Raw genomic sequence first — 17,693 nt, 5'->3', positions numbered from 1 at the left:
ATGTGTTCCTATTTTCCAACTTTGGCATTTTTTTTGTAGAAACTGCACTGTGTTAGTCATGCCTTTGCCACTGTAGTTTCCTCTTAGCTAGAAGATTGGTGGTTGAAATATAATCCAGGCACTTGAGAAAATAATAAAACACTGAAACTCTTCGGTGAAGTATTGAGCAAGTGTTGGATAATGTAGATGAGTGGCTAAATGGAATTTCTGCCTATGTCCTTGTGTAGATAGAAAAGGTCCCATGACACACTAGATAAAACTAAAGAGCTCCCGAACATCCTGTAGAACATTTATCCCTCAACTATCAGGCTAGATGTCTGTGGGATCTTGTAACTTGGAGTACTTTCCTGTGATGGTTAGTAAACTTTAAAAATGCCTCATTGGTTGAGCTATCCTGGGCTGGCTCACTGCATGGATCAGTCTCCATGGTGCCCTCCTTTTTTGAACTTCTTTTGCAAATGTGCCTGATGAACTTTCCTGACCCTCTACACCCAAGAGACCGAACCAGCTCAAATCAGCAAATGGACCTTTAACCTTGCTACTGAACTCCCATCCAAAGGATATCATCTGACAAACATTTTTAAGCTGTTTAACTATTTCAGATGGAGACGTTTCAAACAGAATACTTGTTTGCACATAATTTTAATGCAAGAGTAAACACTTGTATCACGGCTTTGTGAATGGAGGTACATTTCATCAATGCCAATATTCATAAAGGACTTCCAGTGATATAATCAAAAATTCTTTCATTATTCAAGGTCTGAGTCTGTTGCATAAATAACTTTGTGGATCCACACTTTCACTTAAATACAACTGAGTTTATTTTATTGCCAACATTTGGGACAATTGCTGAAAGAATGTCTGCTTTCCTCAAAGTCAATAGCAACAGAACCAGGTGAGTACTCAGAGAGGCACTATGCTACACAAGGCCTTGCTGATCAGCTGGAAGATGAACTCCCATCAGGAGAGTGTATTTGATACCATAATGGGGGAAAAAAAAGTGTGATCCCTGCACAGCTAACTGGGCGGTATAGATCACCTATTGTTCATCAGAAGATATGGCTCACAATGCCCATGCCAGGGATAGTTCATCTGATATCCTCTGTAAACACTGAATTCAGCTGCCGTTTGATCTTCTTTCACTTTTGAGATCTAAAAAAATCATTGGTTTTATTTTCACTGGTTGCTGTAAATATACTTGTGCTTAGCAGTTCTTTTAATAGCTTCTGCTGATCTGGCATTTTTCTGTTTTGTGAACCTGGCCAGTTTATTACCTTGCCTTTATATTCATTTCAGTCTGCTGTGGTTCCCTTATATTTTAAAACACTTTATTGTTTTTTCTTAAATTATTTACAAATTGTCCATTACAGTACGTCCCCTTTAATGTCCTTTATCTTTCTTTCCAGTGGAATGTGTATGTCTTGTAAATGAGAGATTAACCTTGTATTCACAACAATAGCACCTTCTTAGCATTTTTATTGTTCATTCATGGTATGTGAAGGTCAAGGTAAGGCAATGCTTGCATCTGTTGTCCACACTGACTTGAGGATGCAGTTATAAATCAGACATGATGGTGATCTGAAGTTACAAAAAAAGCAGATTAAATAAAGATAACAGATGTCTTTCCCTGCAGGACCTTAATAAACCACATGAGTTTTTAATGACAATGCAATCATTGTTAAATTACCGAGACTAGCATTTTTTTTAAATCTAGTTTTATTGAGTTACATGAATTTAACTTTTTTAGCTGGCCAGGTGAAGGATGCATGTTTGAGTGTGAACTTGTGTTTCTGGATCATTTGATAACTGGGTTACAAGTCCAATAACATAGCCATGTGTTACAGTAAGTGTCCATCTTAAATATTCATTGAAAGCTCACTCTTTCACTGGCTGCTGTTTGGTGCCAGTGCCAGCTGATGACGTCCCGGTGTAGCTAGAGTATAATTCTAGTGCACTGAAAGCATTCGTTCTCTTTTCGCAGTCTGGGTCATTCTGGGCTGCTATTATGACCAAGTGCCATGGAAGTGGTAAACAGTGAAAGTGTGCTGCAGTAAAGAGGACCCGGGCACATACTTTAGTTTGTATTTGCTACTGTGTGTAACTTGAGTGAGTTACTGAATGTTTATTGTCTGCCTTGCCCTGTTAATAAATAGTTAACTTACTTACCGGCAATGAGTGTCGTCTTTCCCCACTCACCGAATCCTTCGAACCTGATTTCACACGACACCATGACACTATGGTGTCTGTACTTGCCAAATATTTTGCAGCCAAGTATGAGCTGTTAAAGTGCAGTCACTTTTGTTATGTATTATGTGTGCAGTCGCTTTTGGTATGTATTATGTGTATATTTTTAAATATTATTAGCATTTTTATACAATGTTGTCCAGTGCAGTTTCACTACATTCTTCACATAAAGATAATATTTCAGCTTTATACTATAAAAGGTTTATCTTGAATTTTACTACAAAGTGGTAGGTTTTTTTTAAACTCCAGTTGGCTCTTATCATTTTCTTTCTGCTACTTTATATCATGTATATGTTCAAATAGGTCCCTTGATAGACTGTCAGGTATCAATCTAATGTTCTACCTGTGAAGCACGAGTACAACTGTATATCACTGTTACATAATTAAATCACCAGCCCCAGAATATTTTGAAATGATTAAAAGAACGATGTGCTAATATTTTTCAGAAGTACATTTGTTTTTGCATTTTTAGACTTACCAAGCTGCGCATTCTGGAGCTCAGAGAAAATCATCTGAAAACTCTACCAAAGTAAGTTCACATATACATAAAGTTACATATTTGTTTCCTAACTGTTCATATTTATATAATCAGAATGATCTTTGAAGTTTGTTGAATATTCCCAAATGGAAGTTGGAGGGCTTCAGGAACTGAGAAAGTAATACCAGACAGGTATAAAAAGGTTAGGATACTCAAGTAGCCAGGATGACTTACTTTCTTTCTCCTTTTATTCCCTGAAGATATTAAGCAGAATAGAATTCACAGTTTCTGTATTTTGTCTGGTATCTTAATTAAATGGCTATTTCTCTGAAAATAGGCAGTGACCGTGAATCTTGAATAATTGTGTTATGTATGTGCGGAACAAGAACGACAGCAGAGCAGTGGGATTAAAAGTTTTTACTGAGTCATGTTGGTCACAATACACTCTGAGGTGCTTAAAGTGTAGGCCTGCCGAGATAAAAACATGCACACTCAGAATCCCGGGCAAAAAGAGAGAGCCTGATGGAGGCCCAATCGAATCACAGCATGATCAGTTGGCTGCACGCACATTTGCCGCATTCTTGCAATCAATCCAATACGGTTCAAATAGAATCTTAAGCTATCCCAATCTGTATCATAATATCCCTTTATCGTGGCTAAATTATAATCCTGGAACTTCGTAATGGCAATATGTATAATCCTTTGCCATTTGGATTGCAGCAGTATAAGAAGGCATCAGCATCTCAGGGGAAGTTGGGATTGGCAATTAACATTGGACTTGGCAGCACCTCCCACATCACTTCAATGAATAAAAATAGCATATTACTACATATCAGCATATTCATGTTATAACTTGAACATAAAATTAAAATATTTTTCATGGTATTAACCTACTAATACAACTTAGCAATTGTTGTCAGCAGTATCTTTTAAAGTAACACATCGTTTTAATACTTTCGTTCCTGCTATGATACTTGGTAACTGTGACTGGATAACCGCAATTTAAAATGATTTATTTTAATGGATGTAGTTCTTTTAGTGTGCCGTGCTCTGTACCAAATTTCCAAAGCGGTCTTGTGATCTGTGAAGCAGGTTTTCATAAAACCTCACCAGTGCCACTTGGCTGCTTTTTCCAAATTAGTAGCAAGATTTTTTTGTGTGTGATTTTTTTTGTGGAAAGAGAGTGAGTCTTCCTATGCTTGACAAAGTAACTGTATATAAGAAAATTGACTCCAATGAAAAGCTGAGAATTCATGGTGTGCCATGAAACTATACCAATTTAACTGTAAAATAACCTTGCTGAGAATCAGCAGTAGACTTGATATAATATGATTTTACAGTTCATTTCCAAATAAGTACAGAAATCCCATGCACTTGCTTCTGTTCCTGTGAGACATTGCCATTCAGAATGTTCCGGACTTAAAGACTGTCACACAGTATCTCATTATCAATTCCCATGATAAATTTCAGTAATTAATGTATTTGCTATATTCCAAAAGTGCTTCATATTTCTAATTAAGGTGCTTCATTTTTAGCTCAAAAGGTCATTGATAGTGTAAGGCAAACAGCACACAGAATAGATAGATCATCTGATTGAGTGGTGTCACTACAACAACCTTGCACTTAATGTAAGACCAAGGAATTGATTGCGGGCTTCAAGAAGAGAAGTCGAGGCAATGCACATTATTTTCATCAAGGGATCACCAGTGGAAAGGGTGAGCAGTTTCAAGTTTCTGGATGTCAACATTTCGAAAGACGGATTGATGCAATTACAAAGAGGGTACGGCAGCAGATGTGTTTCATTGGGAGATGGAAGACACTTCGTTTGTCATCAAAGACTCCTTGCAAATTCCTACAGATGTACCATGCAGAGCATTTGAACTGGTTGCATCACTGCCTTTTTGGAACGGCCATTGCACAGGCTAGGAAAAACCTGCAACTTCAGCCAGCTCCATTATGGGCATTAGCCTCCCCAGCATCAAGGACATCTTCAGAAGACAATGCTTCAAAAAGCTGGCATCCGTCACTAAGGACCCCTGTCACCCAGGACATGTCCTCTTCTCATTGTCACCATCGAGGAGCGGGTATAGGATCCTGAAGACACCGACTCAAAGTTTTAGGAACAGCTTCTTCTCCACCACCATCAGATATCTGAATGGACAGTGAACCCATGTACACTAACTCACTACTATTCTTTTATTTTTGCTCTTTTTTGCCATACATATGTAATTTAATTAATATATTTTTTCTTATTATAATTTATGGTTTTTCTTTTATCATTGCTGCTGAGAAAAAACAAATTTCATGAGAATTGCCAGTGATACCTAAGCTGATTCTGACAGTATGGAATAGCAAGTAGAGCTCTGCCTCACTGCTGCAATGACTCAAGGTCAATTCCAAACTCTGCGCTCACTGCATGGACTTTGCATGTTGTGTGTGTTTCCCCTGGGGCGGCTCCTCTTTCCTACCATATCCCAAAGACACAGTTTTGTAAGTTAATTCGCCCCTTGTTAACTATTCTGTGGTTGGAAATTACCATTGTCTGGCACTTCCGTGGCATATTTGACAATGATTGGTTAGACCAAAAACAGAATATTTATGAACTATCATTTGTCTTTATTGGTGCAGTTACGAATGGACATGTAATTCATACAGCTTGGATGAAAGTGAGTTTGAAATTCATACAAGATTAACTGTCTGTACAATCTCCTACTAGGTTTCCTTGACAATTCCCAAACTGTCAATCAGAATACAAAAGTTATTACCCAAGAATCATGAGTTAATTCTGAACAGGTGTTCCTCTTGATCCTAACATTATCTCCATGTCACTGGCATATCATTCACTTCCAGGATGATTGGTCTCCAGAGTTTTTCTTGCTTCTACACCTGCATTCTCTATTCTTAATCTCTTTCTGTACCGTTGTGTTTCCATCTCATTGGTTCTGCCTTATTGGGCCAGATGCTCCACTGGATCTAGTCCACAATTACAGGCAGCATCACCTCATCGCTCTTCTCCCAACAAGAAGTTGTGCCTCCCATCTCCTCTATAGTTTTTTTGAAAGTCAGATTAATTCAAACCACTTCCAGCCTGCTCATGTCATTTGCTGGGCTGAGGTTACCTTGGTTCACAGCCATTTTCTTTTCATAGATCTGTATCTTTTCTAGCCTAAAATTGTTAACCTGTCACTTCTCAACCTACAGTAAAGATTGTTTAGCTCTTTCTGTGTGTAGGATTGGGCTGCATATATAATTTAAATTATGCAATCATCAGCACACATCTACATTTCCAACCTTATGATGGAAGAAAGGTCCTTGATGAAGCAGTTTAAGACGACTGAGGCTAGAACAATACCCGAAAGAACTCGTGCAGTATTGTCTTGGCCTGTGATGATTAACCTCCAAAAAACACAGTCACCTCTCTTTGTGTGAGAAATCACTCCAGTCATTGGGAACATCATAAACATTGCCTCTTGCAGGTTCGCTTCCAACCTGTACCATTGGCCTAATTTTTCCCAGATTCCCATGTGCCACACTCATTCAAATGTTGTCTGACTGTCAAGTTAACACACTCTTCTGCATTCACTTCTAGACTGTTAATATATATAATAAAAAAACAAGGGTTCCAACTCTCAACCATGTAGTGTCTTCTCATTATTAATTGTACACCCATCCAGAATGACAGTTACGTTGTTGAAACTCCAACAGCATCTTCTTCCTTAATGAAGATTGATGTAAGGTACTCATTCAGTATCTCAGCTATGCCCTCATCCTGCATGAATAAATATTCTTTTTGGTCTTTGATCATTTAGTCTCTCTTTTTTAACACATTTTTGCACACCTGTTGAATATTTTAAAATGAACTTTGATGTATCCTGTAAGTTTCTTTTTCTCATGTTTCTTTAATTTCTTTTTCACTTTCCCTCATAACATTTTTTACTGAACTTGGTTTTAACTTGTATTAACTTGAATTCAGTAATTTTTTTTGCTGTATTTTATTCTCTCTTTTTTTGGTCAATGATGGGTGACTGGTTTCAATTGCAGTTCTGCCTGCCAAGCATTGATTCGAGATTTTGTGGTCTGGATCTGTTTTTGTCCTGCTGAAGCTGACCTTTCTCCAATTTGTTATTTTAAAGCTTGTAGGGTTCTAACCTTTTCCTTAGTTAATCTAAATTGGTTGCTGCTGTTTCTCAGATGTTTCCCCCAATGATGTGTGCTCTGCCTTGCCTAAATCATTTCCACACCATATCGGTACTGACATACAAGGGGTGATTGATAGGTTTGTGGTCTAAAGTAGAAAGAGTCAATTTTAGAAAACCTAGCACATTTGTTTTTCAACATAGTCCCTTCCTACGTTTACACACTTAGTCCAGCGGTTATGGAGCATACGGATCTTGGACCTCTAGAAAGTGTCTTCAGCAGGGGTGATTGATAAGTTCGTGGCCTAAGCCAGAAAGAGATGAGTTATACAGCTCTCATTACATGCACATGCAGTTCAACTCCTTGAGTGATTATGCAGAAAGTTTGAAGTCAATAGCTCATCAGTTAATAACTCATCAGGGGTGATTGATAAGTTCGTGGCCTAAGGTAGAAGATGAGCTGATGAACAGATCCTAACCCGGATCTGAGCCATACCCTCCAAATATCCAGACCTCCCTCTCGGTTTTTTTTTGCACTACCTTACTTTCCCTTTTCTATTTTCTATTTATGATTTATAATTTAAATTTTTAACATTTGCTATCGTTTTGTACTCCAGGGAGCACGAAACACAGAATCAAATATCGCTGTGATGATTGTACGTTCTAGTATTTTGGTGCTATTTACCTCTCCTGATCTTTGTGCACCTTTTTCTCTTTATTATGTGCTCATCCCACACCATGTAAATTTACCCTCTTTCCCACTGCAACTCCCGCTCCCCCCCCCCACACGAGCAAACCAGCCCACAAAGGTGTTATTCAGTTTAGTCCTATAGTCTCCAAAATCCAAGAATTGAAAGTTCCCTTTCAGCACCAGTTCTCCAACCATTCATTTATCTGCACTGTCCTGCTCTTTCTATATTCACTGATGCTTAACACTGTATTCAAGATATGGCTATCTTTGATTTCCTGCTTTTTCATAACTTCTGAAATCAGCCTCCAGAACTGTGTACTCTTTTATACTTAGTAATATCTTTAACCTTGGCATCAGGAGGCAGTGTACCATTCTGGAATCATATCCCCAACAATAGAAATGTTTATCTGTTCCTCTGGATGTAAAGTCAACATAGCTATTGCTCCCTTGGCCTTTCTCTTTCCTCCCTGTGCCTGGTGCTATGGTCATGGGTCTGACTGGAAACCCAGGGAAGCCCTCTACCCATGTCAATACTTTGAACTGAATGTTGGTTAAAATATTAAGGTGCCCTCAAGGGTGTTTTGATCTGCCTGCCTGTTGTTTGCTTTTGGTATGGCATCATCATACACACTATTGCTCGTTCTCTCTCCTTCACTAGACAATTACTGTTGTGCTGTTGTCCAGGAGTGGATAATTCTTTCAGCTCTTACTTGCTGCAGGATGTGAATCTGGCCATGCTTCATTCTGTTAGATTAACTGAATAAAAAGAACAAGAAAAAGCTATACTTCAAATATTCTTACTAATAACATTTTAACCTTTTATATACCACATAGGAGGGTGTGAGGACACCCAGCAGGACTAAAAAAAACAAGACCTGACAAACGGCGAATGAGCTCCTTGTGAGCCAACGGCCATCTTCCGTGGAAGAGTTTAAAGCCTCAACACGTATCTACAAATCGTATGCTATGCACCTAGTTAGAAGAGATATTATGAACTTGGGCGCTGCACCGTGTGACTGGACCTGCCCAAAGCCTCCACCTAACAAACGGCCGAGCTCGAAGAAGCGGCCGCGGCTGGAGGCCAACACGGCCTCAGACTCGAGCTCACCGGTGGGCAGTGCCAAGGCGGCCAGCGAGAACAAACTGGAGGAGAGGCTGTACCCGGTGCTGTCACAAGATCGAAGAAGATGGAGGTGCATAGCCACCAACCTTGGATTCGGGATGGCACCCACTGACTGACTGACAAATACCATATAGAAAAGTCTTTAATTTGCTGATTATTAGTTCAAGTCTTTATTTCCTCAATTTCCTGTTTTCCTTTCGCTCCCAGACCTCTCTTTCCCAATCTCATTTCACACCCTCTTTTCACTCACAAGAGCTTTGCATAACTTAGTCCTTTAGAAAGGGTTGAAAATTATCGGTGCACTCCCGGTACCTTTTGATTTTTGGTACAGTGCTCAGTTCTTCCATTGTACCCCTGATGCACCACACAACTGTTCAACCTACATCTGCACAAACAGATGCGTGTCTTCAATCATCCTTTACTTCGCAATCCCAGACTCTGTCATAACTCTCACAGGGCCTCAGTGATGTTGAGGTTGCAGCAGATGCACTGTTGAAGCCCTGCTCTTCAATGCATTTTCAGATGCTGCTATTGAAGATTTTAGAACATTTATAAGGTAACATTTATAATATTTCTAGTGTCCTCTTCCAATCAACTTTAGCCAGATCATCTCTCCTGCCTTTATAATTCCTTTTACTCCATTGTAATACTAATACATGTAATTTTAGCTTCTTGCTCTCAAACTGCAGGGCGAAATCTATCACATTATGATCACTGTCTCCTAAGGCTTCCTTTACCTTAAGCTCCATGGGGTCCTGCTTTTCAGCTTTCTACCTAGCTCCTTGCATTCTCTCTTCAGGACCTCATCCCTTTTTCTACGTTGCTACCAATATGTACCATGACTTCCAGCTGTTCACCCTCCCTCTTTGACAAGTGCCTAATAGATGGTTATGATTGAAGCCCACTGGAAAGTCCCAAAAGGTCCGGGTCTCTTTTTAAACCTTGTGCTGCATCAACCAAACAAGCAAGTGTTCTCGATGATTGAGGCCCACGAAAAGTTCTCTCAACTTCCTCTTCCTGAAGTGCACATTGGCTTTACTAATGTTGACTGGAAGTTTGTTGTTCCGACAACACTCAAACAGCTGATCTATATCACACCTATATGGCTTCTCATCACCACCTGAGATTCTGCAACTACAGTTGTATCATCAGCAAATTTAAAGGAGATGTTTGAGATGTGCCTTGCCACACTGTCATGGGTGTAAAGAGAGTAGAGCAGTGATAATGCAAACGTGTTTTCAGTTGCAGATGGAAGGTGGGGTGGGCAGAGGAGAAAACAATAAATTCTATTGTTTCTTAAGAGCATGCCCCAAGGCCAAACATCTCCAACTGCTTTGTTTCAGTTTTCTGCGATCTTTAAGTTTAAAAGTAGCAATACACATGAATGAATGCATAGTTCCTCTCACATGCCTTGAACCCTAACTGTTTAATTTGCTTGTCTTTATAAAATGCTTGAATTTATTTTCTGTTATTCTTTCTGATCTCCAGTCTGTGCAATGTGTTTTGTTTTTTTTGTTTCTTGGTATTTCACCAAAGAAAAATAAAGATTCCTGCGCTTGCTCAAGTCTAATGTGTTTCTTGGCCGCAGGTGGAAATAGTTTGCCTCCCCGACCAACATTCATCAGTTGATCCCTTCCTCTAAAAGCTGGTAATATATCCCATAGTCTTGTTTGTATGGATCCGTTCATGCTAGAGGCTGCCAAGCTTCCCTCCATTAGAGCTGGAGTCCTAATTCAATCTAGTTGCAAAATACTTCGGATTGCACAAAGATGAAAATCGTTGTAGATAAACATTATTCATTACTATCGTCATTATTTCCTTTTCTAATATTGATGATCATTAATATCTACTTGCAGTGTAATGGTATTTGCATAATATAATAACATGACAATTTGCAAACCCTTTCTTTCTGAACTGTTGCAGGTCAATGCACAGACTGACACAAATTGATCGATTGGACCTGGGCAGTAATGAATTTACAGAGCTGGTAAGAATAAATTTAAAACAAGTTGAAACAAATTAATCAGGTGCCACTAACTTTGGCAATTATCATAGACCAAAAGAATAATCAATTCAATATTGTGAAGTCTGTTGGCTCATTTAACATCTATTTTATATTTGGGTAACTGAGCGCTCAAAGTATATCTCCTTGTCATGCATCTATCAACACCAATAGAGCTTGACGTTGCGGTGTTTGCCGAGCTTGGCAATTAGCTTGCAGATGTTTCATCACGAGTCGAGGTGACATCCTCAATGTGCTGTTGTTGGTGTTTCTCTCTGGGAGTGCTCACATTTATATAGGCCCCCGTTCGCTTGCCTCAGTCCTGATTGGCTACCACTTCAGCTGACTTTTGAATTCCATTGGCTCACATTTCTTTGGCTCTTGGGGGTTCATAGATGGCGTCTATTTCGACATGTTTGCTTGCAGAGTTATCAGAAGAGAGCCACGCTTCAAAAAATTCTCATGCTTGCTTGTGTTTGCCTGCGTCAGAATATCTGTGGTGTCCTTCTTGGTCTTCATGTACCTAGATCAGCAGCAGTGGATCGTGTCTGCGTACCGCCAGTTTGTGTTCCCATAAACAAGTTGAGAGTTTACATCCTGTCTGGCGATGTAGTTCTTGGTGCAGTCTCTGCAGGTGATCCAATACACTACATACTCAAACAAAATGAAATCAAGGTTACCTTTAACTAAGTCAAAAACGTATTCAGTGACATCAAATTTACAATGGAAAGAGAAAGGAGCAACCGACTGGCATTTCTGGGCGTACTTGTCGCGAGAAGGACAGACAGTACATTAGGGGCATCCGTCTACTGGTCCAAGTATTGAGCTACAGTAGCAACCACCCAGCCTGCCACGTCACGCCTTATTTAAGAGAGAACAAATGCACTGCAGCACCTCCGAACTTCAGGCCAGGAAAGAGAAGCACTTATTCAAAGTGCTCCAGAATAACAGTTACCCATGGAATTTCATCAGGAGATGAAAAAGAAGAAAAAGTCGCACAAACGTTACTCAAGGCACATTGAAATGTGCAACCTTGTCCTATATCAAGAATATCTCAGAAATGACAGCTTGACTGCTCGAACCTCACGGCATCACAATCGCTCACAAACCAAGGGCGACTTTAAGGAAGCTTGTCTCAAGAACCAAGGTACCAGTAAGGACAACCAACAAAAGTAATGTGGTGCACAGAATCACCTGCGGAGACTGTAACAAGAACTATGTTGCCCAGACAGGATGTAAACTCTCAACCGATTTAAGGGAACACAAAGTGGCAGTACGGAGACATGATCCACTGTTGCTGATCTTGGTACATGAAGACTGAGAAGGACACCATTTTAACCAGGATACTGGGAAGGATCTGGCACAAGCAAATGAAGCAGGTTGGAGAATTTTTAGAAGCATGGTTCTCATCTGATAATTCTGTAGACAAACATATCATAATAGATGCCACCTAGGAACCCCATAGAGCCAAAGAAACACAAGATAATAGAGATTGAAGGTCAACTGAAGGGGTAGCCAATCAGAACTGAGGCAAGTGAATGGAGGCCTATATGAACATGAACCCTTCCAGAGAGAAACACCAACAACTGCGCACTGAGGGCGTCACCTCAACTGGTGATGAAACATCTGCAAGCTAATTGTCAATCTCGGCAATCCCCTCAACCTGAGCTACCAATATTCACCACCATCCCAGACCAATAGAACTGTATAGAACACTGTTTAATATTAATATCATAAACAGGTATGAGCATCCTAGCAAGAAGATTTTTTAAAATTGATTTACAACTTTAAAATGTGGGTTGATGATCTGGTGTGACTCCGAAAAAATAATAAATTTACTGCAAATTCCGTTATTACAGAAGGACGTAAAATCTGTCTTCCTTTGCATCTCACTGGGTACAACCCAAATCAATCATGTGTGGTTTCGTTTTTATAACATTTCTTTATGTGGTTGTGAATTTGTGGAAAAGGAGAAAATAAAGTGGATAACAGGAGAGACAGGAATGTGGCAGATAAAAGCGAAGCAGACCTGCAAGGATATTCAGCAGCGTGGAGATGAAGGGGACCTGCAAGGATCTCAGCAGTGTGAAGATGAAGGGGACCTGCAAGGACCTCAGCAGCGTGGAGATGAAGGGGACCTGCAAGGATCTCAGCAGTGTGGAGATGAAGGGGACCTGCAAGGATCTCAGCAGCGTGGAGATGAAGGGGACCTGCAAGGATCTCAGCAGCGTGGAGATGAAGGGGACCTGAAAGGGTGATGACCCAGAGGACCCTGCAGGGTAAACGAGAAACAGGGATAGACAGAGCAAAGGGGCAACTAACCAAGACGTGCAACAGTAATCGGTCAGGAGCAGGACTGTTGGAACTGAATGGTAACACGCGGAGAGTATGCAGACCTGGCAGGGTTATTTTAAATACCAAAATTTTGAGAGTAAGTTAGCTTGCATATTTTGGGAAGCCTCATTAGGAGGCAAGACAGAAATGAAATGCCAGTTATCTCACAAACAGAAATGTGATCCACCCATGGCAAACAAAAATAATCATGTATAGAATTAGGTAGATTAAAAAAGGAATCAAATAAAGTTGTTAGGTAATCTAAAATTGATTGAAAATTGGTTGATAGACAAAAAACAAAGAGTAGTTCTAAATGGATCCTGATTTCTGTGGGAACAAAGGTACTGTATCAGTGCTGAAGCTCCAGCTGTTTAACAGTGATCTGGAGGAAGGAACTAAATGTGAGATTTCTAAATTTGCTCTTGGCACAAGGCTTGGGACTGAGCAGAATGCAAAGGAACTTTGAGGCAATTTGGGTAAGCAGAGTACATGGAGACAAACGTAGGCAAAGATGAGGTATAATGTAGATAACTATGCAGTTATGCATTTACTAAGGAAAAAAGAAGGCTGAAATGTTAATGAATGTGCGGAATTGGTGACAGACCACTTAGTAAGGTGCATTGAGGATGTTACCCTGATTAAACACTACACTCTCAGGGCAAACCGGAAACCATGGCTGACAGCTGAGGTTCATGCACTGCTTAAGGGTCAGGACATTGCCTTCAGATCAGGGGACAGGATGACTGTAAGGACAGCAAGAGTCACCAGGAGGGCAAAGTGTGAGTATGCACGGGAAATTTGCAAACACCTTTGTGATACCAGGGACACGCAGAGCATGTGGCAAGGTATACAAATCATGACTGATTACAAGTCCACCCTGTTCATAATGACAACGATGTCACCCTTCCTGACAGGCTGAATGCTTTCTATGTGCAATTGACCAATGGAATGATGTGACATTGAGAAAGGCCACCTCTCTTCCTGAAGAGCAGGCGCCCTGTCAGGCGGCAGTGGAGGTGGGGAGGACTCTTGCCAGGGTAAATCCATGCAAAGCTGAAGAGCCAGACAGTATACCCAGTCAGTGCTGAGGGACTGTGCGGCCCAGCTAACAAAATTCTTAATGGATATCTTTAATATCTCTCTGAAGCAATTCACTGTCCCTCCAGGCTTCAAGGCAGTCACCATCATTCCGGTGCCCAAGACAGCGATGGTAACTGGCCTAAACGATTGCTGCCCAGTGTCACTGACCTCAACAGTTATAAAGTGCTTTGAGCATCTGGTAATGGATCTTATGAAATCCTACCTTCCAGCTACATGAGGTCTTTTCCAGTTTGCCTGTTCAAACCGGTCCACTGATGATGCCATAGCCTCAGCCCTCCACCCCAGCCTGTGCCACTTATAAAGCAATGCCTCATACACTAGGATGTTGCTCATCGACTTCAGCTCAACATTTAACCCTCAGAGGGTGGTGGGTTAACTGTCCTCGTTGGGACTCAACACCCTTCACTGTAACTGGGTTATTAGTAGAAGTCCCCAGTCTGTCCGAGTTGGCAGCAACATCTCAACTTCATCACACTGAGCATTGGTCTGTTGTGTTCACATTGCTGACTCAGGACTGCACTGCCAGATTCAGCTCAGACAGGAGCGTCATCAAGTTCACTGATGATACTACAGTGGTCGGCTTCATCAGCAACAATGACTGGGCACACAGAGGAGGCAGAGAGGCCTGACAAATGGTCAAGAACAAAAGAGATGATTGTAGCCTTCTGGAAGGCACGGGTTGACCACTTTCCTTTGCACATCAATGGCTCTGCCATGGAGAGAGTGAAGAGCACTAAGTTCATTGGTGTGCACATGGTGGATGATCTAACCTGGACCCACAACACCTCCTCACCAGTCAAGAAGGCAACAGCAGTGTCTATGCTTTCTGAGGAATTTGAGGTGTACAAGGCTCCCCGTCCCCATTCTAACACCTTTCTACAGGAGCACCATTGAGAGTGCCCTGTCTGGCTGCATCACCGTGTGGTACAGAAGCTGCAAAGCATCGGACCACAAGACCCTACAGAGGATAGTAAACTCCGCCAAGAAGATCGTCAAGGTCTCTCTCCACACACCACCTCCCCACTCCAATTTATGACATTCACTGGGAAGGGTGTAGACGAAGGGTTCAAAGCATTTGTTGAGGATCCCTACCACCTATTCCATAATCTCTTTGAGCCATTACCATCAGGAAGGAGGTACAGAAGCTCTAGGAATGCCAGACTGGGTAACAGCTTCATTCCTCAGGCTGTGAGGTTGATGAATACCCTGCCACTTCTGAGGTCTTGTCACTAGGATAGCAAGCTGTTCACTATTTACCCATGCTGTGCTTTTCATTTTGTAAAATTGTGATTTTGCATTTTGAAGTATATTTTTATTAACTTATATATACATAGTATAAGATTTTAGTTTATCTGCTGTGTGTGATATATGTTGTGTGGGTGCACTGTGGTCCGGAGAAACGTTGTTTCATTTGGTTGTATATATGTACAGTCAGACAATAATAAACTTGAACTTAGGATAAGTGATCTGGAAGCCCATATTATACTGAAATAAAGCATATAGCAAGCTGTTATGAAGATGAATGGTGTGTTGGCCTCCTTTGCAAAAGTTTTGAAAACAGAAGTGATGTAAGACTTTGGTGAGACCTTTGTGGACTATTATATGAAATTTCAGTTAAAAATCCCTCCCCTCCCCTTTTCTTCTATTCCCCACTCTAGCCTCTTACTCTTCTCACATGCCTATCACCTCCCCCTGGATGCCCCTCCTCCTTCTCTTTCTCCCGTGGTCCACTCTCCTCTACTTTCAAATTCCTTTCTTTCCAGCACTTTACCTTTCCCAGCCACCTGGCTTTCTCTATCACCTTCTAGCTTTCCTTCTTCCCCTCCCCCAATATTTTTATTCTGACATCTTCCTCCTCCTTTTCCAGTCCTGAAGAAGGGTCTCCGCCCGAAATGTCAACTGTTTATTCATTTCTTGACCTGCTGAGTTCCTCCAGCATTTTGTGTGTGGTGGTATGAAATTTTGGTCTCCTTTGCCAACAGAGGATATATTTAGAACAAAGGCTTCATAGAAGGAATGCAACAAATTCACAGGCATGGTAGGATTGTCAGATGAGGAGAGATTGGGTCAACTGGATTTGTATTCACTGGAGTTTTGAAGAATGTGAAAAGAACATAATTTTGACAAGGTTCAACAGGTTCAATTTTCCCTGACTGAGGATTCTGGAATCAGTTGTCTTAGGATACAGGGTGAAATGTTTAGGCTTGAGATGAGAAATTAGTTCACTCAGTTGGTGAAAAACCTGTGTAATTCTATTCTACAAAAACTGAAAGACAATTTGGTGTATATATATTCAAGGAGGCGGTAGACTTCCAGACCAAAAGGCATTAAGAGGTATGGGGGATCCACCACAATCATATTATCTGGCAGAACAGGCTAGTCAGGAAGAGATGACGAGCTCATAGATGTCATGGTATCCATTTCCAGTGTGCCTGAAATATACTGTTACTCCCATTATATCCATTTTTGCTCCAAGTACATTTGGCAAAGATATTTGCATTTTGTCTCTGTTCTGGATATCATGCAAAGTGTACTTAAAGATGAGTGACCTGTGGTGTAATCATTTTTTTTGACAAATAGAAAGATGAAGAAATGAGATTTGGTTTCACTCTTCTTTGAAAATAGCAAAATATATTAATTACATGGCCTCCTTCTGCCAGTATTTTGAATATTATATTGCTGCTTTAAAAACATAGTAAGACTAGAATTTATTGTTTTATTTGATGCATCAAAATGGTATACTTCTCAAAAAGAATGTTAACGATACTAAATAGTCAATTTGATTTCATTAAGTTTCTATGTTTAGCATCAGTAATGAGCAACAGAGATGCCTGTGTTATTTTAAATAATTCAGGAAACTAATTTTGTGATGCCTTTCTTGACCTTACTGAATCTTGCAACTTCAGATGAGACTGCTCATTTATATCCCAACATTCTTATTATAAGAGAGTGTGGAATCTACACTATTGAAGCAGGTTCCTTAAAGGGAAATTACAGTTTCAGTTGCTAATATAAGTTTTTTCCCTAATTTGAATTTTCATTAGATTTTACTGCATTTAATGATTTTTAATATAATTTTAATGTACTGTAAATCGTCAGGTGTCATAGAGTCATAGAGTTGCACGGCATATATAGGCCCTTCAGCCCATCACACCCATGCCATCCATCATGCCTTTCTGTACTAATCACATTTGCCCATATTAATTCCATATTCCCCTCTGCCCTGCTCATTAAGATGCCTCTTAAATTTTGTTTCTCTTTCTGCCTCACCACCACCTCTGGCAGCTTATTCCAGATGCCAGCTATTCTTTGTGTGACAAATTTATCTCAGTTTCCCTTGAAAATGTCCCCCCTCTCAACTTAAACCTATGCATATTACTTTTAAACATCCCTACATAAGAGCAGTCACTGACTATCTTACCTCATGTTGCTTCTTGTTGCATAGAAAATAGACCGACCCTATCCAATCTCTCCAGTCCTGCAAAAGCCTTGAGTTTCTTTTCTGTACCCTCTTAGCTTAATTAGCTCCAGCTTTTGTACAACTATAACATGAAGTCCCAACTCTTAAACTCATTGCTTCAGCC

General features: G+C 40.4%; 1 protein-coding gene across 1 annotated transcript in view; it reads left to right on the top strand.

The window, feature by feature from the left end:
* Positions 1-17,693, top strand: part of lrrc7 (leucine rich repeat containing 7) — a 631,001-nt gene that overhangs the window by 415,594 nt on the left and 197,714 nt on the right. The window contains exons 11-12 of the mRNA XM_072273841.1: positions 2,717-2,773; positions 10,596-10,659. Coding sequence (XP_072129942.1) covers positions 2,717-2,773; positions 10,596-10,659 — 121 coding nt within the window. The remainder of the gene's footprint in view (positions 1-2,716; positions 2,774-10,595; positions 10,660-17,693) is intronic.

Source organism: Mobula birostris, chromosome 12 (assembly GCF_030028105.1).
Source record: "Mobula birostris isolate sMobBir1 chromosome 12, sMobBir1.hap1, whole genome shotgun sequence".
Taxonomy (NCBI): domain Eukaryota; kingdom Metazoa; phylum Chordata; class Chondrichthyes; order Myliobatiformes; family Myliobatidae; genus Mobula; species Mobula birostris.
The sequence above is the reverse complement of the archived record's forward strand: the minus strand, read 5'-3'. Positions and strand labels throughout refer to the sequence as shown.